The 24,675-nt window shown below is 36.6% G+C and overlaps 2 protein-coding genes and 1 long non-coding RNA gene across 3 annotated transcripts in view; all 3 read right to left on the bottom strand.

The window, feature by feature from the left end:
• LOC133781436 (disease resistance protein RPV1-like) overlaps nucleotides 1–24,675 on the bottom strand; it is a 94,179-nt gene that overhangs the window by 25,619 nt on the left and 43,885 nt on the right. The window lies entirely within an intron of this gene.
• LOC133783696 (uncharacterized) lies at nucleotides 3,205–5,164 on the bottom strand. The gene is made up of 2 exons (XR_009870923.1): nucleotides 4,590–5,164; nucleotides 3,205–3,660 (listed from the first exon to the last, which is right to left on the bottom strand). It is a non-coding gene; the product is annotated as an uncharacterized LOC133783696 (long non-coding RNA).
• Nucleotides 4,595–10,442, bottom strand: LOC133783652 (TMV resistance protein N-like). The gene is made up of 5 exons (XM_062223298.1): nucleotides 9,410–10,442; nucleotides 8,193–9,336; nucleotides 6,758–7,078; nucleotides 5,259–6,599; nucleotides 4,595–5,119 (listed from the first exon to the last, which is right to left on the bottom strand). The coding sequence occupies exons 1-5, from the start codon at nucleotides 10,123–10,125 to the stop codon at nucleotides 4,595–4,597; spliced, it is 4,047 nt and encodes a 1,348-aa protein (XP_062079282.1). The 5' UTR covers nucleotides 10,126–10,442.

A 24,675-nucleotide genomic window follows, 5' to 3' on the forward strand; every position in this document is an offset into this window, starting at 1 on the left:
AGCTGCATTTTGTACTTTTGAAGTTTATTTTTCTGGCTTGATTTGATGGCTAAACTCGGTTTGTAAATTGCAGGAGTAGATAAGTAGTTCTATTCATTATATGGTCAATGTTTTGAGGGCAAGGAAAACAAGTAATAAATTTGACTGTTTTTCTTTTTCATCGTAAAGTAATATAGATAGTTTATAGGGAATTTTTCAAATTTGATAATTTTGATGAACCTCACCCTTGGCTTGTAAAATTCTTCGGTCGGGTATGTTTACAAAGTGTGCCCATTTAACAAGCTTCCCAGGTCGATGGACACAGCACAACTTGTTTGGGGTAAGTCTCTTGTTATGGTTTTGATCTTTATATATATAAATATTGGAACTAAACTCTAAAAGAAAAAGAGAAAGTATCAATAAATGTTCACATACCCTTTTTCTGTTTTTTACTAGTCTTTTTTAATCTCTTTCGTCTAGAATATTTAGGGATCTAGATTGTCTTTTCTTCTAAGCATTAATAAAATTGTTTTAAGATGACTGTATTTTTTTTCGCTTAGATTCTATTTTTTGATATTAGGGAAAGCATTATAGAAAATTACTAGTAATGAGTTTGATATCGATTACATATTATGCATGTTCTATTTCTTGTGATAGATTTATATGTGTTTTATGTTTACTTGTTGGCCTCTGTTTTATATCTTATATACATTATTCTGGAACAAGGCAATGGGATAAATTTGAGGACTCATACAGAGTCATGATCTTTTCGAATGGAGATAAGTGTTGGAATGGACCTGATAGAAGTTTAAAGGTACTTATTTTAGTTTAGATTAGACACAAATTTTTGGTTTTGTTTGTTTTACATAATATGAGTTGTTTTATTGTATTATTTTTCACGTTAGGCTTAGATGTGGATTGAAAAATGAGGTTACTGATGTAGATAAACCAAGTTGTTGCGAGTAAGAACTCTTTATATATATATTTATATAAATCTTCATTTTCTCCATTCTTAATATTTTGTTTCTTATGACAGATATGTAGCATTCCTATCAACTCCTGTAGTATGCTTCGAGGAAAAACATATGGTAATAAATATTGAAATGAGACTGATTACTTTCTAATCCTTATACTCTCATAATGGCTGAATATACTGATGTTGAATTTGTAGGAACTACAACAAAAACTAGACTCGATGAACAAAGAACAATCCCAAAACCATGACGGACTTTGAGTTTTCACATGGAGTTTTCCCTAGTATTTTTTTAGAAGTAATCTAACAGGTTAGGCTGAGATCTATTTGAACACATAGCTCGACTCGACATCTCGGCAGCAAATTGGAGCGATGAGCTGATTTTTTTACATTCTAATAAAAGACTAATATAGAACAAATTTCAATTTGGTTGGAGTTGGATTGTAGCTATTGAGTTAAAACAACACGTTAGTTAAGTGGTGCATTTTTGAACTAAAATTGTAGTGGTGCACATTCTGATTTTGCATACTATACCCAAAAACTGTCTTTAGTAGATTTAAAATAAATCTATGGAAAAGTTATAATATATTTAAATTGAAGAATGTATATTCCACAAGTCTAATGCCAAGTTTTGGGTTTGACATGTGTAAAACTCATTACCTCTTAGTTTTTCTCTACTCAACTTTGATTTTACATTGGGTTGTGTTGCGAAAATTATAGCAATTAAAATATGCAAGTATACATAGCCGCACAAGTAATATAATGTAAAGTGAGATCGTCTTCACAGGGATTTTAAACTAAATTATTGTAAAATCAACTAAGAACAATTTAAAAATAAGGTAACAAAATTAAGAACATGATTGGAATATGAATCTGAAATTTAGTGTGTATATGTAATTTCATTTAAAATAAAATAAAAAAGAACAGGAGAAATTAGTTGAGAGAAAATCTATGTGAACGAGTAGATCTGGGTGGTTAATCCCCCTATAATTTCTTTCCAGTTGTTATAGCAAAGATTCAGCAATGGTTCAGCAATCGAGCCCAGAGTTAACAGATTTCACAAATGCCCAGTAAGCTTTTTCCAAAACCCACTGATAAACGTTTACAACTCAACTCAACACATTCCTGTATTAAATCAGGTTGTACACAGTCATTTAAACACCAAATCTCATGTTACACAAGGCAGCAAAACATCCCTATTTTACCACTAAGATTTACCTAAAAACAGGTAATTCTCTTGCGTCAATTAAGTGGGTTCAACTACCCTAATTCCTTCCAAAATTAGATCTAGCTAATTAATTGTTACTCATGGCCAGTAAACAACAATCAGTTAACATTAACAACACTTAATTGAACAATGGCACAATTACTACATCCATGCATCAAAACATTACTTCATTATATAGGGTTCATAACCACCCAAATCCTTAGAAGATTAGTTCATGTATGAAATTAGAGGTACAAAACCAGCAGCAATTAGAGTATCCATGAAGTTTGTTCACAACTTAGATAGAGAGAAAATACAATACAAAATGAAGAAGGGGGAAGAAAAAGTTAGAAGGAATTGTTGTGCTCAATCCCCCTAGTTGTCAGCTCGTGGTCCTCTTCCTCCTCTGTATTCTCTCTATTTTCTTGCTTTTCTTTCTCTGTACTTCTGTTTTCTCTCAAAATGGTGCTAAAAATCAGCTCTCCTCCAAGAATGGGGGTCCTCCTCTATTTCCGCTCCTCCTCCCCTTCTTTAGGGTGCTTTCTTTTTACCCTAATAGGAAAGTCATTTCCTACTTTGTCCTTCACACACCACCTCACCCAGCTGACTTAATCCATTAAAACAATTGCCACATAGGCGCTGATGTAATTCATTAAGTCCAGCTGGCTTCTCTCCCCGTCATCTGCCTTTTTCCCTTGGAATGCTATGTGGTTAGCTTGCAGCATCAAGATAGCAGTACGCCCAGTTCAGATCTCGTTTCCTTTTTTCTCCCAAAATTTCCCTTTTATATTTTTCAGTTTCCTTTCCTGATGAACACAGAACACCAAATTACATAAAACACTTAATAATAATACATTAACATGACTGACTTCTAACATAGACTCACTACCTAGAAGATAAGGATAAAAACTAACAAATTCACATTAAACATGGTTTCATTACTCTTTTTAACTCAAAAAGCAAGTTCAAAGATTATAAAAATAACTCTAAATCCTAGAGTTATCAGGTTGAGAAACAATAAGTGTTATAATTAGACAATTGGATATTGAGAGGGGCAAAATCCCAGCCTTAGCTAGATACCTAAATGATCAATATTTCTTGACTTCTTTTATCCCATTACAAAGCCAATAATACACAAAAAAATAAAGCAGTCTAATTATATCCATGTCCGAAGAGAAATATTCCATCATGTACATTATAGGAAAAATAAAAATAAAGCATAGTCTAAATACAGCAAAATACAAAGTCAAAGTAGAACACAAATAAGAATACACACAATTTTGCCAAAAAAAAACCATTGTAATGTATTTATAGCAATGTCGGTTAAAATCTTTAAAGAGCTAAACCCAGTTGAGAAAAATCTCTAGAAATGAAAAAGAGTACAGTCATCCAAAACAAAAGAAGTTGGTCCACCAAACAACATTTCAAGAGTACCAACAATGTGTAGCTTAAAAGATCAACATCTTTGTCAGTCCACAATGCAAGTTCCAAACTTAAACACCTGATGATTAGTCAATAAGAATAAATCATTTTTTTAATTATTGAAGAATAGAGTGAAAACAATACACATATCTATTTGTACATTACTAACTAACCTTAAACACTAACAAAAAATGCAAGTACTTATTATTTCCAAAGAATAATAATGGTTAAAACTTGTTACTATGTACATATATACGTGTTATCAAATATATATATTTATATATATATATATATATATATATATATGTTGTGTGGTGAGTATATGAGTGTGTACCGAGAAAATTAATAGTATATATCAAGTATATATATACATACAACACTTACTATAATTAAATTTCAAATAGTATTAATAATAATAATAATAATAATAATAATAATAATAATATATTATCTTTTTTTTTTGTTGCTATGAGATGCAAAAATAATATATTAATGTATAATAATCTCTATATTAAACATTTAAAAAAATCTTTATATTAATGTGGTTTGTTAATATAAAATTATCAAAATAAAAGAAATATTTAAAAATATCTAATAAATACAAAATTATAAAAATATTTTTAGAACAAAATAAAAATATTTAAGATTTAAATTTTGTTTATGTTATTATTATATTAATTTATTTTAAATATTTTAATTTGAGTCAGTATATAATAATAAGTAGATATATTTAGATGAAGAAACATATTTATAGTAGAATTTTTTCAAAAAGCAACTTTTAAAAAAAGCTAAAACTTCTGCATAAATTCTTTAATAAGTTACTCTTTTACTGTTTACAAATCACTTTTATTGCACAACTTTTTCAAAACGTAGATTCTAACTTTTTTCAAACTAGCCCATAACAAATGTTAACAAATATATATATATATATGTTTTGTGTATAGGTGATTGTATGCATACAAGGACCTAGCAATTAATAATGTATTCAAATTAGAGAAAAATGCTTACCTAAATCACTTTGCATGCAGTTCTGCATGTATAGTATGAAACTCCTCTGCATCTTCCCCATATAGCAAGTGGATTCCACATTCTTTTATTCTCTCATTGCTACATTTATCATGTGATTTGTTCATCATGTAAAACTTGAATGATTTAAATGAAGCATTCTTTGCATCAAATAAATCATTTATTATGTCTTTTCTGGTAAGATAACATATGGACACATGGTCTGTATGGCCCTTTTGTATATACAAGTCTTGTTTCATTATCTGTAGGTATGAATAACGACATATGTCCAAGTCTGGTTCATCCATATGGGAATAATGGATTTCACAAACTATGGTCAACACATCACGATACCAAAAGCACCAGTCAAAATCAACAACAATGCATATAACAATGCCTAAGAAGCTTTCATCACCATTCCAAGTCGATGAAGCAAAGTCTACATGTAGTGCAAATCCCAGAGACTTATAAGCAAACCACTGGGGAATTTTATTTTCTGGATAACAAAAGTTCACTCTAGGACCATGTAAACCCTGTAATACAATTTTATCACACTTGTTATTATAAGCTATAGAAAAAAGAGACAAACAAGTAGAGTCAATTCTATTAGATATTATAATAGTGAAAATTTATCACACTTATTAGTATAAGCTATAGAAAAAAGAGACAAACCTTTTCTTCGAACCATGGCATTAGTTTGACAATTTTATCCTGCAGAGCTTTGCTCACTAGAATATTGTGTATTGTGTAGAACAAAACACACTCACAACAAGTGAAATATTTCCAAAATTTAAAATTGTCACATAGAGCATACAATTTTAGGATAGAGATTAGATTTGTATTCGAACAAGAACATCTACACTTAGACTGTTGAAGAGTTTCAGAAATCCAAACATCTGACAAAACAACCCAATCTTGATCTCTTTGATATTCTTCAATGTAGACACTAGAAATGTTGGGCATATTATAAATGTTAGACACTGGAATAGACTTGAGATTTTCGCATCTCCTCAAATCTAAATTTGTAAGCTTAGGTAGATACTCAATGGGTTGTGGAACCTCATCAATCAATGTTCCATCTAGATAAAGATCTTTCAAATTCTCCATAGGCTCCGAGATTTCTGGAAATTTTTTTAGTTTTGAGCATTCGCTGAAAACCAGCATTTCTAGAGACTTCAACTTACAAATGGATTGTGGAACCTCATCAATCAATGTTCCTTCTAGAGAAAGTTTTTTCAGATTCTCCATAGGCTCAGAGATTTCTGGAAAACTTTTTAGTTGTGAGCATTTTCTGAAAGACAGCATTTCAAGAGACTTTAACTTACAAATGGATTGTGGAACCTCATCAATCAATGTTTCAGTTACATAAAGTTCTTTCAGACTCTCCATAGGCTCCGAAATTTCTGGAAATTTTTTTAGTTGTGAGCAATAGTCGAAATATAGTTTTTGAAGAGACTTCAACTTACAAATGGTGGTTGGGAGGCTTTCAAGAATTGTGCACCTTGTCATGTTTAAATACTCAAGATAAGGCATGCACTCAAAGGATGATGGATTGATTTGTCGTATCGATGTTTCACTCAAATCTAATTCTTTTATATTTTTAGGAAGCTCTGGAAACTTGTCGATGGACACACATCCACTCATATGTAGAAGTTGCAATGATTCAGAATAACAAATACTGTTGGGAAGCTTCTTCAGATGTTTACAATAAGAGAGACGGAGCTCATGAAGATTCTTAAGAGAGCCAATGGAAGAGTGTAAATCTTCTATTGCCGTCCAAGACAAATCTATGAATTTGATATTACCAAACATCTCTGAAACAATTCTCAGATTACAACACTCAGCAAGATCAAGTTTGCCATCATGAACGTTGTGAAACCTTAAAGGAGGAAGTTCAACCAAACCTTCACAATATTGTAGGTTCATGTGACAAAGATTTGCTCTGGAGAGATTTGGGAGACAAGTTAACTTCTTTGAGGAATAAAGATTGACATATTTTAAGTTTTTAAGATCCTGCATGTTGTAATGACAAAAAGAGAAATCATATATTAATCAATGTGTGTATGTCATGTGATTGACAATTAAATTTACTATATAAATTAAAATCTCATCAACTTGATTGATGGATGAATTAATACATAAAAGATCAAACATATATTTATTTTACCAACCTGAATTCCATCCCATAGTTTCTCAAGGTGGCTCCAAGGCATGCTAAGATGAACAAGATTACACAGTGTAAATTTTGACCCTAAAGATTTCGAAGGGTAGCCATCCCATTCAAGATATCTAAGCTCCATAGGAAAAGAGTCTAAGCCATGAGGAAGCAGCTGAAATTGAGGAGGCTGAAATTTAGTAGACTGAAATAGATCCTTGATTGATAGTTGAAGCAATTTTAGACTTGACATTTTTTTAAAGACTGAAGAGTCCAAGTTTCCTTCTTCTCGTTTGTCAAAACCACGAATAAATATTCCTTTAATTTTTGAAGTGCCCTAAAATTTGGAAAGTCAAACCAAAAGAAATTTTAATATAGATATTTTGGTGTCTATTTAGGTAATAAATATAAAATGAGTAACTAAAAATATTAGTTATTATTTTTCTCAATCATACATTTTATCGATTACAAACATATAATATTATGACAAAATAGCAATACATTATACATATATCTTATCCAAAGTTTATGTTTCTTAATCAATATGAATATATAGTTTTAATAATATAAACTTAGATATCATATTTGAATAGGGTACATTATGGATAATGATAAAACTTTCCTACATCAAGAAAAGATAACTAAAAATCTATTTGGTTTAGTGTTACTGATTGAATAGTGTACACTACTTTATAAATAACCCAAATAATATTTTAACATACTTTTTTCTTTGAAGATAACAATGATAAAATAAGAAATTTATAAAGAAATAAATAAAATAATCTGTACATATAAATATTATATGAAAGCTCAAAATGATTTTACTATTCTATTTTTCTCGGCAAAGATCAAAATAATGAACACTTATTTCTTTTAGAGTTATTGAATACTTCAAACAAATAATTTAAAGTACTTCTTAATACTCATAAAACAAAACCACACCACAATACATTATTTTAGGCACTTAAGGAGCTTAAAAAATCATGCCAAAAAACACAAAGAAAGCTTTTCTATCTACTCAACAAAATTTTATTCTTCATTTTTATTTCCCCCCTAAAACTCATGTATTATTATTTTTAAAATTTTAATTTAAATCCTTTAAGTTCATAATATATCTGATCCTCCCAAATTTTATGAATGATATATATATATTTTAAATAAAAATGGTGTTTATTAAGGAAAAAAAAGTATCTCGTATTTCTTATATTATAATATAGTAAGTTTGAATTGACATAGATATAAATATACCAGTGTAAAAGCAATTTAAATATTCTCCACTTGCATGATATTTGCTCAAAAGAATTATAAATAACAAATTTACAATTAATGGTAAAGATATCTGTGGTGGGTTTAAAAATTTGAAAGAAATTATTGATTAAAATAATCAATAAAATTTATAGTAAATACAAAATTACCTTAGTTTTTCCATAGAAAACTATATTAATACTTACTATATTATTTTCCAAGACGTGGTAGACATCTTCTTGCTTCCATAGTCTACTACAGTTTTCCAAACAATGATCATCTGACCCACAAGCAATTGACTGACCCATTTCTTGCAACAAATCATGCATTTCAAGTATAATAAAACTTTGTTCACCAAAATAATTCTTAGATTTAGTTATCAAACACTTGTCAACAAGAACTTCAATAACGACATCATAAGAATTACGATAACAAGCATCCAACACATCTTTCACATAATTTTCAATTTCACCTCTGAAGAAACATGCTATATCAAGAAATATGCTTTTTTCTATATTCTTTAGTCCATCGAAACTTATTTGTAATACTTTTAAAATTGCTTCATCGGAATATTCTTTTAGCTCACTCAACAAGCTTCGCCATACTTCTCTCTTCCTTGAAAACAGATGAGAACCCAAAACTTTAAGTGCAAGAGGAAGACCTTGAGCATAATCTACAAACTTCTCTGAAAGTTCTTTGAAGTTTTGATCAACAGTTTTACCTTTGAAGGCATGCAAATAGAAGAGTTCAAGAGCTTCCTTTTCATTGAGTATGTCAAGGCGATATATCATCTTTTCATCATCATCTCCAATAATATTTCGAAGCACTTGTTGATCTCTACTTGTTACGATAACTTTACTTTCAGAATTTAACCAAGCATGACGATCTTCAAGTAAAGAATTACAGACATCCAAGTCATCCACATCATCAAGAACAATAAGCAACTTCTTATGATATAGCCTATCCTTTATGGAACCCAAATCTTCCAAGTATATATTTTCTTCTTTTGACAGTCTTTGAAAAAATTGTTTCTCCAAATCTGATCCATGCTTTTGGTGTTCTTCTTTAACATTTCGAAGAAAGCAATGATTCTGAAATTGATGACGAAAATTTTCGAACATGACATAAGCAAGGGTGGTCTTACCCACCCCACCCATGCCGCAAATCCCTAAAATGGGAGCATTATCGATCGATAGCAACTTATTCAGATCTGCAACAGACTTGTCGATTCCAACTAAACCTTGTTTTAAATAATAATCACCGTGGCCATGGGCACTACTCTTTGAATATGTAGAATTTAATTTTCCTCGTATATGATTGAGAATCTCAGTCACTAAATCAGCTTCCTTCCTAAATTATACATAATCAATTTCAAAAAATAAAACTAATACATGAAAGAATATCAATGAGATGTATTACGTACTTGAGTTTGGATAAATGCCATCCAGAAAGATTAGCTGCCGTGGTTAGAGTAGCCTTCCATCTGCGTATCACAGAATCGTTGTATCGTTGTTTATGTTCTGCAAATGCTTTTGCGTAAGTTCCTTTCTGTCTGCGCACATTCGAAGGATCAACATGGTAAAACACCGGCAGAACAATTTGCGTCTTCTTCTGCTGCATACATTGAATGATATGCTCCAGCTCATCCAAGCACCACGACGAGGTTGCATAATTTTCTGAGAATATAACTACAGAAAATGTTGAGTCGTCGATGGCACCGAAAAGTGCTTTGGAAATCTCATGTCCTCGCTCAAGTTTGCCATCATCAATGAAGGTTTCAATTCCTCCCTTTGTGAGTGCTTCGTAGAGATGACTAGTAAAACCGTTGCGGGTGTCTTCTCCTCTGAAACTGATAAAAACGACATATTTCTTCCGAGAGGCCAGGATGGAGCGCTGATCCTCATCAACATCCATGCTTGGTGGCTCCAGAGAAAAATCACTAATAATTTCTTCGTGAGAAGGGAAATAACGATTGGTATACTTATTCCAGGAGGATCTTATTATGAAACCCATGCATACGATGATTATTGAGAGAGAGATCACCATCACTGACGTTGTCCATGGAATAGAGATAATCATCACTGGTGATACCATCAAAACAAAGATCGAGAGAACAATTTCAAACATTGAGAAGGACATGATGATTTGTGAAGCTTATCAGTGGGGAATGAGAGAGATCTTGATTCATTAATTCTTTGCTTTGAGAAGAATGAATGAGAGAATTAAAAGGGTAAAGTATGTAAACAAAGTTTGAAACTTGCCTTAGAAAATTACTGGGAGTTGAGCTAGAAAGAAAAGTAGTCAAAACACTGTAATTTTTCTCAGAAAATTACTAGTGGACCTTTTTTCAAAAAACTCGTAACACACTGTTATCTTTTTTAATTTATTGTACCCCAGGAATCGATATTATAATTTACAATATCAATATAATTTATCTTCATTCATATAGTAAATAAATTTTCCTTTATAGAAAGCAACATAATTGATTTGATGCCCTGTTTGAAAATGTCGGTGTATGCTGATCTTCGACGAATTTGTAATATATATATATATATATATTAAAGTTGTACGTAAGAGTAATCAATATATGATTTTGAGGACCAACGCACTCATCATTCAATATTAATTAAATTAAAGAATCGATATAAAAGGTTGAATTTTATCAATAAAGGTTTCATCAGCAAATGTGAAATCGAAAATGTGCTCTCTTTAACTTTTGTTAATTATATTTTAATCTAACCTTTGGAAAAGCTTATGTGAATTCCAAGAAGTTCTTTATATATATAATTATTTGTTTTTTCCATGATGAAGACTATAGCCATGTGAATCCCATTCAAAAGCTTGACGAACTTTTAATTATATACTTTTTTTTTCTGATTTAATTAAATTTTTAATTGGCCATTGAGTATTAAATAGAAGAGATATAGATCCTAAAAATTAAATGATATATTAAACCTCATGTTTTAAAAGAAAGAGTATGATTCCTTGAGATCATTTTGGTGATATAACACATTTATTTATATATCTTTAATTACTTATTTGCAGTTTTTGAAAGTTTCTACATAATAAATAATAAAATAGTAGCATTTCTAGACATTCGGCTAGGCAGATATATAATAAAGATAACTAATATATTAGATAATTTTTTTTATAAATGCTAAAATAAAAATTTATAATATTCTTTTATATATATTTATAGGAGTAATTTAAACATATATATAAATTTACAATATAAGGGAAACTTCCTTGAAGTTTACGGCGGACATATATATAACAATTATTGACTATAATAAATGACTGACCATTCAATGTTATTATTTTATTTGTATTTAGATGTTATTACTTCAAAAAAAAAAAATTAATAAATTTTGTGGAACATAGATGATATGTTGATCAACCAAGCTAATACTAATAATAGAACCAATTAATCACTACCATTATATTAATTAGGCTTATTAGGATTTTTCCCCCAAACTATTACTATTACCAAATCGTACCCCTGACATAACAATACCACATCGGCCACCAAACGGCCACATCGGCATTATGTTATTAGTGAAATTGGACGGATGTCTCATATTTCAGTAACGTGAATAATTTAGGGAAAATTTTTAACAAGTTTAAAAATTTTGGGGGCACGATTTAGAATGGTAATAGTTCGGGAAGAAAAAATCATAATAAGCCTATTAATTAATAGCATTGGTTTCACTTTTTAGCGTGGAATAATATACATATAAGAGAAATTTCCTTGAAGTTTATAGTGGACCTAAATATAGCAATTATGTATTCTAAAAAATTGACGACTTCAAGTTTTTAATAATAAAATATACATTAGTTAATCAAATTTAATACATGTAAACATGAAGAATTTATAATTTATATATGTGTAATGATATTAATATGTACATATTTATAATTTCAGCTGTTAAGCGGAAGAATTGATAACATTTTAAAAAAAAATTGAAAATACTTTATGAAATGGTAATATAATTTATTTTATAAAAAGTTTGCAACCATTTATAATAGTTTTCAGTCGTTGTTTACATATTGTTATAATAAATTATTCAATAACAATTATTCTTTGCTCACACATATATGGTATAATATATATTTTTTGATGGGCATTCACACACACCATCCTTAGTCTAAGTATTAACATTTTTTTATGGGCATTCCCAGATTTTTCTTTTCTAAAAGTCCATAAGCATTATTGCAATCTGTATACTTCAAATGCTAAAGTATGAAAAATATGTTAAGCAAAGCAAGAAAGCATAGTAATGAAAACTTAAAAACAAATATGTACAAAAATACTATATCTATATTAATAACAATTTCAACATTTGTCACCCTCTTTGTGCTTTGTTTGTGGTGAGTAGTCATCCAGGCATTCGGAACCTCATGCTTCTTACCATGTACTCCATTATATTTCTAGACCACTTTCCACGTTCTAACATCATACAATGCTGAAGCTACTTTCTAGCACTATAAAGATGTGAAGAATCTCCAAAACTTTTTTCCTAATGCCATTACACAACGCTATTCCTTGTGATCTTCTTCATTATGGCTCTCATGAATTCCAATTCTATTCACATCTTCACCACCGGAAGCAATTACATCAATATTCAATTTTTCATTTTTGCCTAACTTTTGTATTCTGAGTGTTAATGTCAACATATTTACTGTTTGCTATAATCTGTATCACATAGTGGATAAACAAATTGTTGACCCTCGTTTTGACCAACTGACGCGGAGTCAAATGTTTGATGGGATAGAAAGTATTGAATAAGATCTAATGGAAGGAAAAATAAATAACACAACAATTTATAGTGGTTCGGCCCCAAGAATTAGTAATGACCTACGTCCACTTAGGCTATTATTAATCTTGATTCTCAAAGGTGTGATCAAAGAACTAGGGTTCTTGAGTTTCACAAGCCTTAGAGGGATGAATAATACAACTGAAAGAAAAATAGCAATAATTATCTTGTTCTTTGTTTTAAAGCGTAAAACAAAGATTAGCCCAAAAAGATCCCCCCTTGAGCTATTTCTTGTATATTTATAGGCTCAAGGAGGGTTACATGAATCAATCAAAGATATTTCTACCTAATTAATCAGATAATCAGGTATAATGGAGTAATAATCTCGGATATGATTACAATTGTACAAGATCATTAAAAAATATACGGAGTATACGACTAGGCTGGTCGTATATAAAACTCAAATGTTGTGTCAGGGGAACAACCCTGGTCGATAGCCAAACAGAATCTCTGCTAGGTGTCAGCCACCTGTTGAAAATATTTGCCACGTCATCCATACTTGTTTTTTGGATAACATTTGCCCCCAAGTTTATTTATTACGACCAGAAATAAATAAACTTTAGGAAAATGACCATTCGATTACCCCACCAAATCTGTCAGAGTAGTTCGTGCCTCCTCGAAAAAAGTGACATAATCACGTCCAATCATGCCTTTTCGGTTTCCAAGTAACCTTCTGACGGCTATTGCGCTTCCCCATACTTTGAAAAAGGGTAACTCATGATTACCCCTTTTTACCATATCTCAGACATTATATATATAGCCTCTAAAATTACTTTTTCACCTTTTACTCGCCATCTCTCGCCAAGAACACTCCAAGAACTCCCAAGTCAAAGCCCAAAAATTTCTTCGAAGATCATCCTTTGCTGTTCCACGAATCTGCTGCTCGCACGCCCAGTGCTAAATTTTTCCAGAACTTCTCAATCTTCGCATAGGTAATTTTCAGAACTTTCGTACCCTTTATTGTGCCATGCATGTCAGTTTCTGCTAGTTTTTAGGCTCTGAAATAGCTTCGTGTTCTTGGGTAAAAATGCATGAAAATAGTATGTTTGCTGATTGATGCTAGATATGGTAGTGTATATTTTCCTTATAGGGGTTATGAATCAGTTTGATAGTCGAGATCATAGGTTTAGGGCGTAAAATCGAAGTAAAAATTTGATTTTTAGGCTAGTTGAAAAATTGGGTTTCTCCCGCCCTTTCTGGAGTTGAAAAAGCTTTTCCAGAAAAAACTTTTTACTTTCACATTTTGATCTGTTTTTCAAACTTTCGTATAAAAATTTAGATTTTTGTTAGAATGTTGCTGGTCGTAGAAAAGTTAAACTTTTATACACAAGCAGCGTTATTCTAACCAACTTTTTAGGCTCTTCATCCTCACCTCCCCCTTTTTCTATTTGCAGCTTTTAATGCCAGATTTGTGGGGAGGTGAGAGGCTGATAGACGACGACCTGCTCGCGCAGCTTCTCGATGGTGAAGAACAGCCAGCTCAGCGCATCCAAGAGATCCTTTTCTCACGAGTTTCTCCTCCAAGACCTCAACCAACTCAAGTCAGCATGGGTCGTGTCAAGTCTACCGCCCAAAAGAAGAAATATCCTTCAAACCCTTCAAATCCTCCAGCCCAACGTGGCTCGTAGGCTGGGGCTCCCTCAACCAGTAGTCGAGAAAGTAATATTCCTGAGCCCCACATTCAAGTCCGAGCCAGTCCTCGATACTCGGTTCTTCCTGACATCGACCGGTATCTTGCCCCACCCAGTCACGTAACCCCTAGGATGCTAGCCAACTACTTTAGAAAATACGGCATTCCTGGGGTAACCCTTAAACTTCCTACCGACGACCAGCGAGCGAACCTGCCTGGGGTCGTCCTAAGCGCCTGGTCGAGGTACCATATAGAGGCTGGGGTTACCCTTCCTCTTCATCCATTCTTCCAAGGGGTGGCGAACTATTTTGGAGTCATCCCTTTCCAAATCACACCAAATGGATAAAGAATGCTTGCTGCACTCTATATCCTTTATAACCACAAAAAATGGCCCGAGCCTACTCTCCATGGGGTCAATTACCTTTTTAACCTTAAGTCCAACCCCCAACAATCTGGTACGGGGTTCTTTCACTTTTGTCACCAGGAAACCAGCCGCACCTTCCTAAGTGACACAACCAACATTTCAAACGTGGGGAAATACAGTCAGGAGTGTTTCCTCACGACTGACATGGTCGCGAATAACCTGGCTTTCACTCGAGGAGGTAAAAGTCTTCTTCCACTGGTCACTGGTTTTACTTAGCTTTTTTCCTTGCATTCTTTTCAAAAATTCTTGTGTTTTTCAGGGCCGTGGTTGCGACCAGACCCAACACCAAAAATGGTGTTGAGGTCTGCCATGTTGGCCAGCATGACGGACGTTGAGAAAAGCGTCAAGACTCTGGTCACCGAGGCCAACTTGAGGCTAGTTGGCCTTCTGGCCCCTCACTAGGATGTGAAGGAATCCATGGCAGGGAGTGCCACTGCCGAGGAAGAACCTGAGCAGCAACCGTCATTGTCTTCTCCTCGACGGAGACCAACTGGGGTTACGATCAGGGAATGCATTGGCACCCCTCCAGCAGAAAGGTCTTCTGCCCCCCAAGGAAAGGGAAAACAAAAGGTGACCGAGCCTGTCATAGACTTAGATGAGTCATCTGACAAGAATGGTACAGTTATTTTACTCTTAAATAGCTTGTCAATTCCCTGTCATTTATTCGATTGGAACGACAATTTTACATATGCTCCAAACTTAGGGCCAGAATTCTTCATGCTAGAGAGTGAGTGTATGACTAGTAGAGTCTATAGTATAGCGACCAATAGTAATAGCTCGGGTATTGGACTTCACAATTTTTTTTTCATTTTCTGATGCAACATACTTTGTCATTCACTTTGGCTCACTGTTCGCATGTTTACCTTTATTTGCAGAAATGGACTCCACTAACGTCTTCGACATTTACAGTACTTAAAAGGAAACTGAAGCTGAAGTCCCCTTGGTTCGCAAGAAAAAGTCGACCAGGCGACATGCTGGGGAGTCCAGCCAGATGCCCTCGGCTAAGAGGAGCCGAGCCACGGGCCCTTCCCCCGATGGGCCCTCTGCCCAAGACAACGAACAACCTCCTCTCGAACAAGAGGTTCTGCCCCCAACCGCTCCAACTGCCGAAACTCCTTTACCCCCAGCCCCTACTGAACAAATGCAACAGGCTGGGGGGGCTTCTCTCGGGACCGAACTGTCAACCGTGCCTTGGCTGAGCCTTGAGGTCAGCCAAGGACCGCCTTGCTAAAATTATCAAACATGACTGCTGCAAAAAGGTCATGGCTGGAACAGAGGCAATGTGGGTTGACCAGATCCTTAACAGGGCTCTAAACGAGATGGCCAACATAAGCATCTTACTTTCCTTTGTAAATAATTTGATTTTTCTAAAGGCTGTCTAACACTTGTTTTTTGTTTGCAGGCAATGCTGACTTTGACGGTAGCTCGTTTACGCTTGGGTGCAAGCACCGAACAGTCCCGGGCTTGGGAGTTGAAGCTGATGGAGGAGCTTCAAGCTGCGGAGGAAAGGCACGCGGGGGAGCTGGAGGTGGTGACCCAGCAGAAGGACTCACTGGCCGAGCAACTTGCGGAGAAGCATGCCTCTCTGGAAGGTGTTGTAAAATAGAGAGAAGAATACCAAGGGGCTTGTTGAACCAGCTGGCGAGAAAACAAAAGGCTCGAGGGGGAACTGCTCGCGAGGGACAAAAGCATTGCCAGCCTGAAGAGTCAAGTGGAGCAACTCAAGCTAACGAACGCCAAAGACCTAGAAAGGTACAAGAACGCGACACTTTGATGCTTCTACGACTTCTGGAACCATAACCAGGGTGCCAACTTCGACTACCTTCCAGAGAATGCAAGGGAAGCTGAGTTGGCTCACTGCGCTGCTCGCCTGGCTGCCGAAGAAAGAGCAAGAGTTCCAACCTCCCCAGAAATTTCGCTGGCCACGGGGATGGAAGGAGGGGAAGCCGAAGAAGAAGTGGTCAACCAAGACGTTCCCCAAGATCCTCCTGCTGCCTCTTAGTCTTTTTCTTTTATCTTTTCTTTAACTTGCACGACCCACGGGTCGTGATGTAAAACCATTATTTATTTTTATATTGCTGCACAGGCAGCTTTTTCTTTTAAACTTGACATTTACATCCGAGCAGTACTGCTCGCGGTGCAAAAGAATTCCTTTGATATTATAATATTTTTGCTTTATTATAACATTTGTTCGCATGACCGAACTTAGCATAGTACTTTGGTTTGATTTAACAAAATATAAAAGTTTGAAAAATACTCTAAGTACCGTAGCATGCTTTCACTTATTTTTCTCATGTGTTTACATACCTTTTGGTATGCTTTGCTTTCTATGTACCTTATATGCCCCCCAAGTGATCGAGGAGCTTTAGGTCCTTGGTCACTTGCCTTGACCAACACCTGTACGAACATTACTGCTCGGTATAAAATATAAAACTTGGAATACAGCAAAATAACACTCGCAATGAGCAAATACTTGTAAAAAATACAAAGTTTGGCAAGAATGACTAGCTGCGCACAGTCCTTTATAATTCTCGTATTAAATGGACTAAACATGTCTTTACGAGTGATCTTAAAAAGATCTTACACTTATAAGCGATTAGCCATATAAAATGACCAACCCTTTTTCAAAACTTATAAATAGTAAAAGATTAATACAAGTCAATCCTTTAAGATAGATTGTTCATTGATAATACTTGCGCAGGTGTTCTCCATTCCAATAACGTGGAACAAGATTTCCATTTAGGCGTGCAAGTTTGTAAGTGCCTGGCTGAATGTAACGCCCTGGATAGCCAAGACCGTTACACTGTGTGTTTATAAAAGTGCTAGACTTGCTAATCTAGTCATTTAATTAAAACCGTGTTATTGAAACTAAAGCGGAACTAGGGTTAAAAGATTTTGGTCTCAAAAAACTGCATTTCTTATAGATAACCTATTTCTGTTTACACGGGGTCCCAAAATAATAGGATTAAAGATTGTTTACAAAAGACATAAGGTTTAAATACAATAATAGGCCATATTAAGGCAAAACAGAAAGTTAGGCAATCCCTGTCCTGATCCACTCCTCGCCCATGGCGACCGAATAGCTGACTATGTACATTCAACCCCGCAGCTCTCCATCTCAGGATTCGTCCAACTTGCCTTTGCCTTTACCTGCACCACGAAGCACTCATGAGCTAAGGCCCAGCAAGAAAACACAACAACAGTGCATAAGCAATCAACAGACAATTCAATATCTCTTATAACATAAGCATGTTTTCAACAATATAAACATTCTCAATAATCAAGTATTCATCTCACTAAACATATCAATTCATATCAATTATCCATTTACAATGATAACTAGGGTTAATTCCCTAAGGCCGCACCCTCTATTTATCCCACTGACTCTGGCCCGCTTAAACCGAGCTCAGTGAATGTTAAGCTGTCCTCGACTACCAGTGGCCGAGCCGCGCCCTATGCACAAATATAGTTTACGACACTCTTAGGCCGTATATCACATGTCCCATGGCGTAATACCATCTATGACATTATACAGATATCGGGAGCACTTAGTCCCATCACAAACACATAACCGGGTGCAGTTTTCTTACCTTTGAAATTGCTAGCTTTGTTCAATGAAATCCTCAAGCACGATCCTTCTCGAGCCCTAGTGGGTACCTAGTCACAACATAGACCAAAAGTCATCACCAACCCTTAATTCCATAACCTAGCCTTGGGACCCATCTCGAGCCCTCGGGAAGTCCTAATTCCACCAAACAGGGTGGTGGAATTGAACCCCGAACCCTTGGTCAAAAACCCTTGAAAATAACCCTAAAATCCCTTTCTGAAAACAGGGTAGCGCTACAGCGCTCATTGGAGGACGCTACAACGCTACAAACAGAACCAAAATGCCCTCAGCATGCTTGGCCTAGCACTGCAGCGCCCAAAGGCTAGCGCTCTAGCACTAGTCACAGACTACCCAAACTGATCACTTCTTCCTGCGATTTCCCCCGAGCCATACTTAACCAAAACTTCCCCAAACTTTCACCAAACTCAAAATCAAGCTCACCAACATATCTAACTCATCCCAAGCATCCCAAACATACAAAACCTAACCACATGCACCCCTAATCCCAAAATTCACCATAGTCACTCCTAGACTTCAGAATTCAGCAAAACACAGTCAAAACTTCAAAGTTTAAAGCTCATAATTTTATACCTTTAATGGAAATTCGATTTCAAGTTAGCCTCTTGCCCTCCTTAGATTGTTATTCCTCAATTCCTTGGCTTGAATTTCCCTAAAGTTCCCACCAACTCAGCTTAGACACCTTAGTTTAAACAAACCAAACCAGAAACTGAAAACTCTCAAGGCTTACCTCAAGCATTGGTGTGTTCTTGCTAATCCTTTGCCAACCCTTCAAGCTTAGCTTAGTATTCTTGTTGCTCAGCCTAACCTAGCTCCCTTCTGAGTTTTGCTCCAAGAAAATTGAAGAAAAAAATGGTGAAAGAATCACAAACTGACCCTTTGGAAAAACTGCTCTGTTTTCTTCTCTTTCTTTTCCTTCTTTTCTTTCTTTTCTCAGACTTCTACATTACTCTACAATTCCCACTAAGTATAAAGCCTCAACACACTTATCTTGTAAGCCAAATGACCATAATGCCCTCCCTTTTAATTTTAAACCTTTAAGTGCATCTAGGAGCATTTTGGTCATTTCACCCCAATTCCCGCTAATTCCTCGTATGTCTCTAATATTTACCGCTTAATTCCCGACACCTAACTAATCTCATTTTATATTCCTCAATACCAAATAATTGCCAATATATTACCTAAATTTCCATAAATACCCCCTAGCTCGCCCCGAGTCGGGTATAAGTCCCCACCGTAACTTTTTCGCTAACTCGCTCACTAGGATCGTCTTGAATCACTGGTAATTAATATATCCACATAATAATGTGGTCTTATCAATTTATCACAGTTATTAACATTTATGCCCTCAACGGGCCAAAATTACGAAAATGCCCTTTCTAACCTATTCAGGGCTTACATGCATACTAATACACCTAGTCATGCATCAAAAATATTCAATTAACCATATAAGCATGCTTTTCACATAATCATGCATTTAATTCATTTAAATCACACATAATTCCCATTATGGCCTCTCGACACACTAATCAAGGCCCTTAAGCCTTATTAGCAAATTTGGGTCGTTACACTGAAGGACTTCTTCAATCTGGTAAGGTCCTTCCCAGTTTGGTCCGAGTACTCCAGTAGCTTGATCGCGGGTGTTTAAGAAAACTTTTTGAAGTACTAAGTCTCCGATGTTGAACTTTCTTTCTTTTACTTTAGAGTTAAAATACCGAGCGACTTTTTCCTGGTACGCAGCTACTCGGAGTTGGGCTTTTTCTCGTTTCTCCTCGACCAGGTCTAGGGACTCCATCAATAGTTGGATATTTTGTCTTGGTCATATGTTATTCTGCGATGCGAGGGCTGTTCTAACTCGACAGGCAACATAGCTTCATACCTGTATGCTAGGGAAAACGGGGTATGCCCTGTTGCTGTTCGGTGAGAAGTTCTATACGACTAGAGGACTTCAGGAAACTGTTCTGACCATGCTCATTTAGCTTCTTCGAGCCTTTTCTTCAGGGTATCTTTCAATGTTTTATTAATTGCTTTGACCTGCCCATTCTCTTGGGGATGAGCAACTGAAGAAAAGCTCTTGATGATACCATGCCTTTCGTAGAAGTCTATGAACAAGTCACTATCAAATTGGGTGCCATTATCCGAGACAATCTTCCTTGGCAATCCATATCGACAAACAATGTTTTTTATGACGAAATCAAGTATTTTCTTTGTCGTTATGGTTGCAAGTGGCTCAGCCTCGGCCCATTTGGTGAAGTAGTCGACAGCCACCCCTGCATATTTCACACCACATTTCCCTATAGGCAAGGACCCAATTAAATCCATACCCCATACTGCGAAGTGCCATGGACTCTGCATTTGCTTTAACTCATTGGGAGCTGCTCGTGGGATCTTGGAATACCTCTGACACTTATCACACCTTCGCACAAACTCCATTGAGTCTTCATTCATTGTTGGCCAGAAATATCCCTGCCTTAGAATCTTTTTCGATAAGCTCTGCCCCCCAGCGTGGTCTCCACAGAAGCCTTCATGTACCTCATTCATCAGCTCTTTAGCCTTTTTTGGTGTAACACATCTAAGCATTGACATAGAGTATCCCTTTCGGTATAAAATACCATCATCCAGGATATACCTAGCAGCCTGTCTCTGAAGGGTCCTGGCCTTGTTTCTATCTACTGGTAGCGTGCCGTTCGTCAGATACTCTAAGTATGGTTCCATCCATGTATCCGCCATCTGGATCACCATACTGGTTTCTTCTGCTCGTATGCTTGGTGCACATAGCCACTCAACTTGCACTATATTTAAAGTGTCAGCATCTTTGGCACTTGCGAGTTTGGCTAAAGCATATGCGTTCGAATTCTTGTCTCGAGGTACTTGTTGGAGGGTATACTTTTCAAATTGTGCCAACAAATCCTTTGTCTTGTTCAAATAAGCCACCATTTTAGGCCTCGTGCTTGGTACTCCCCTAAGACCTGATTCACTACCAGCTGTGAATCACTGTAGATATCCAACACTTTTATGTTCATGTCTTTGGCTAACCTTAATCCAGTGAGTAGGGCTTCATATTCAGCTTCGTTGTTTGAAGCGCTAAAATCAAACTTAATTGCGTAGTGATATCGACGCCCTTCCGGCGTTATCAATATCACTCCTACTCCTGCGTGGGATTCATTGGATGATTCATCTGTGAACAGTTTCCACGAAGGAGCTTCAACTTGAGGCTCAGGCTCATTAAGCTTTTCACCCAGCTCGTCATCTGGGAGTTCAGTGAATTCTGCAATGAAGTCAGCCAAGACTTGTCCTTTAATTGCTGCTCGTGGCGAGTATGTTATATCGAACTGCCCAAGTTCAACCGCCTACTTTAACAATCGACCCGCAGCCTCTGGCTTTTGCAAAACTTGCTGTAGGGGATGGTCAGTCAAGACTATGATTGGATGAGCTTGGAAGTAAGGACGTAATTTCCTTGAGGCCAAAATTAGACAATAGGCTAATCTTTCAATAGGAGGATACCTCAATTCTTCTCTGATTAGCCTTTTGCTCACATAATATACCGCCTTTTGTACGCCTTCTTCTTCTCTTAACAACACCGCACTAGCAGCATATTCGGTGATCGCCAGGTATATGAACAAAGTTTCCCTATCTACAGGCTTTGATAGGATGGGAGGCTATGCCATGTGGTCTTTTAAAGCTTGGAAAGCTTATCCGCAATCTTATCTGTTGATTTTGAAAAAAATCTACTGAGTGCGGCAACCCTTCCAGTCAAACTTTGCACATCTTTGATCTTCATTGGCGATTTCATATCGATCAGGGCCTTGATCTTCTCAGGATTGGTTTCGATTCCTCTTGAATTGACAATGAACCCCAAGAATTTTCCTGATCCTACTCCGAAGGAACATTTGAGAGGATTTAGCTTCATCTGGTATTTGTTCAAAACATTGAAACACTCTTGTAAATCCTTCACATGTCCTTCTACCTTTTTCGACTTCACCAGCATATCATCAACGTACACCTCCATGTTTATCCCGATCAACTCCTTAAACATGTGGTTAACTAGTCGCTGGTAGGTCACACCAGCGTTTTTCAAATTGAAGGGCATTGCTTTGTAATAGTAAAGCCTTGTATCGGTCCGAAAGCTAGTGTGATCCTCATCAGGGGGATGCATATTAATCTGATTGTATCCTGAGTATGCATCCATGAAGGATAGGATTTCATGGCCCGCAGTTGCATCGACCAGCTGGTCGATCCTTGGGATTGGGAAGCAATCTTTAGGGCAGGCTTTATTAAGGTCTGTGAAATCCATGCAGGCCCGCCATTTACCATTCGGCTTAGGAACCAGTACTGGATTAGAGACCCACGATGGATAAAATGCCACCTTGATGAACCCATTCTCCTTCAGTTTTTCAACTTCTTCCTTCAAGGCTTTTGATCTGTCTTTATCGAGCAGCCTTCTTATCTGTTGCACGGGTGGAAAGCTTTTGTCGATTATAAGGACATGGCTGATGACTGCAGGATCTATCCCAACCATGTCTTTATGCAACCAAGCGAAAACTTCCTGGTTCTTCCTCAAAAATTCCACTAGTGCATGTTTGGTTGTTGTCTCTATGTTTTTGTCGACTTTCAAAACTCTGGTCGGATGTTCTTCGTCGAGTTGGACCTCTTCCAGGTCCTCAACAGGTCCTATATCCTCTTCAAAATCCCCAAAGCGAAGATCTAAGTCCCTATCCTCACTTTGGGCAACACCCTATTTGGTGACTTCATCACCTGATTGGGCCTGTGCTTCAATAGCCAGTTGCAACTCTCTTGGGGGAGCACTCCTCGACATACCCTTCTTGGCCTTAGTGATTGAGGCATTGTAGCACACCCTTGTTTCCCTCTGGTTTCCCAATATGTATCCTACCCCTGCTTCTGTTGGGAATTTCATAGCTAGGTGCCATATAGAGGTGACGGCTCGAAGGTCAATCAGTATTGGCCTTCCAATTACAACATTGTAGGCCAAAGGACAATCAACTACCATAAAAGTAGTGAATGTCCTGTTAGCAGGCGCAATACCTAATGTTACTGGAAGCCTAATTGACCCCGTTGGAGCGAGTCCCTCACCAGAGAAACCATAAATTGTTTGGTTGCATGGCTCTAAGTCCTTGACGGACAACTTCATCCGTTCCAGCGAAGATTTATACAGGGTGTCAACTAAACTTCCTGTATCGACCAGTACTCTTTTCACCATCATATTGGCAATCTGAACATCCACGACCAACAGATCGGAATGTGGGAACCGGACATGCTGGGCATCGTTATCAGAGAAGGTTATTACTTCCTCCTCTATTCAAGCCTTTTTTGATGCCCAATCCTCTACATTCATCATCTCAATGTCTTGGTCATGGCGTAGGGTTCTAGCATATCGTTCCTTTGCCTTTTTACTGTTTCCCGCGAGGTGCGAGCCTCCGCAGATGGTGAGTAAGGTGCCTGCCACAGGATGTGGCTGTAAAGGTGGCGAGCGTTGGTGTGCAGGCGCCTACTCGTTGCTCGTTGGAAACCTCCCGTGGCTTGCACGGTTCTTCTCAAGTGTCCTTGTCTGATAAGGAACTCGATTTCGTCCATCAGCTGGTTACACTCATTCGTATCGTGTCCGTAGTCATTGTGAAAATGACAGAACTTGGTTGTATCCATTTTCGAAATATCCTTTCGAATGGGAGCGGGTCGTTTTTAGGGCACAGGGGAGTTTGTGGCCTGATACACCTCTGCTCGAGACTCGACGAGGGCGGTGTAATTGGTGAACCTTGGCTCATAACGATTGCCTTTCGGGCGCTTACTCTCGGAGGTCGAGGGTTCATTATGGGCCCGTTTTCCACCATTCTTGCCATTTCCATCCTCGTTGCCTTTGCCGTTGCCGTTGGGTTTTGACCCATTGGCAGCTTTGGAGGGTTCTCCAGTCCCTTTGTCCTTACCTAGGGACTTTCCCTCACTGGAAATCGCATCCTCGAGCTTGATGTATCGATCAGCTCGATCCAAAAACTCCTGGGTAGTTTTAACCCCATGCTTCCTGAGGCTACTCCAAAGGGGGGTACAACGCCTAACTCCTGCAGTTAGAGCCATCATTTTTCCTTCGTCTCCCACTATTTTGGCTCCAGTTGCCGCTCGCATGAAACACTGGATGGAGATGTTCAGTGGTTCTCCTTCTTGCTGGCGTATCTCGACCAGCTGG

This window comes from Humulus lupulus, chromosome 6 (assembly GCF_963169125.1).
Source record: "Humulus lupulus chromosome 6, drHumLupu1.1, whole genome shotgun sequence".
In the NCBI taxonomy this organism is placed as follows: domain Eukaryota; kingdom Viridiplantae; phylum Streptophyta; class Magnoliopsida; order Rosales; family Cannabaceae; genus Humulus; species Humulus lupulus.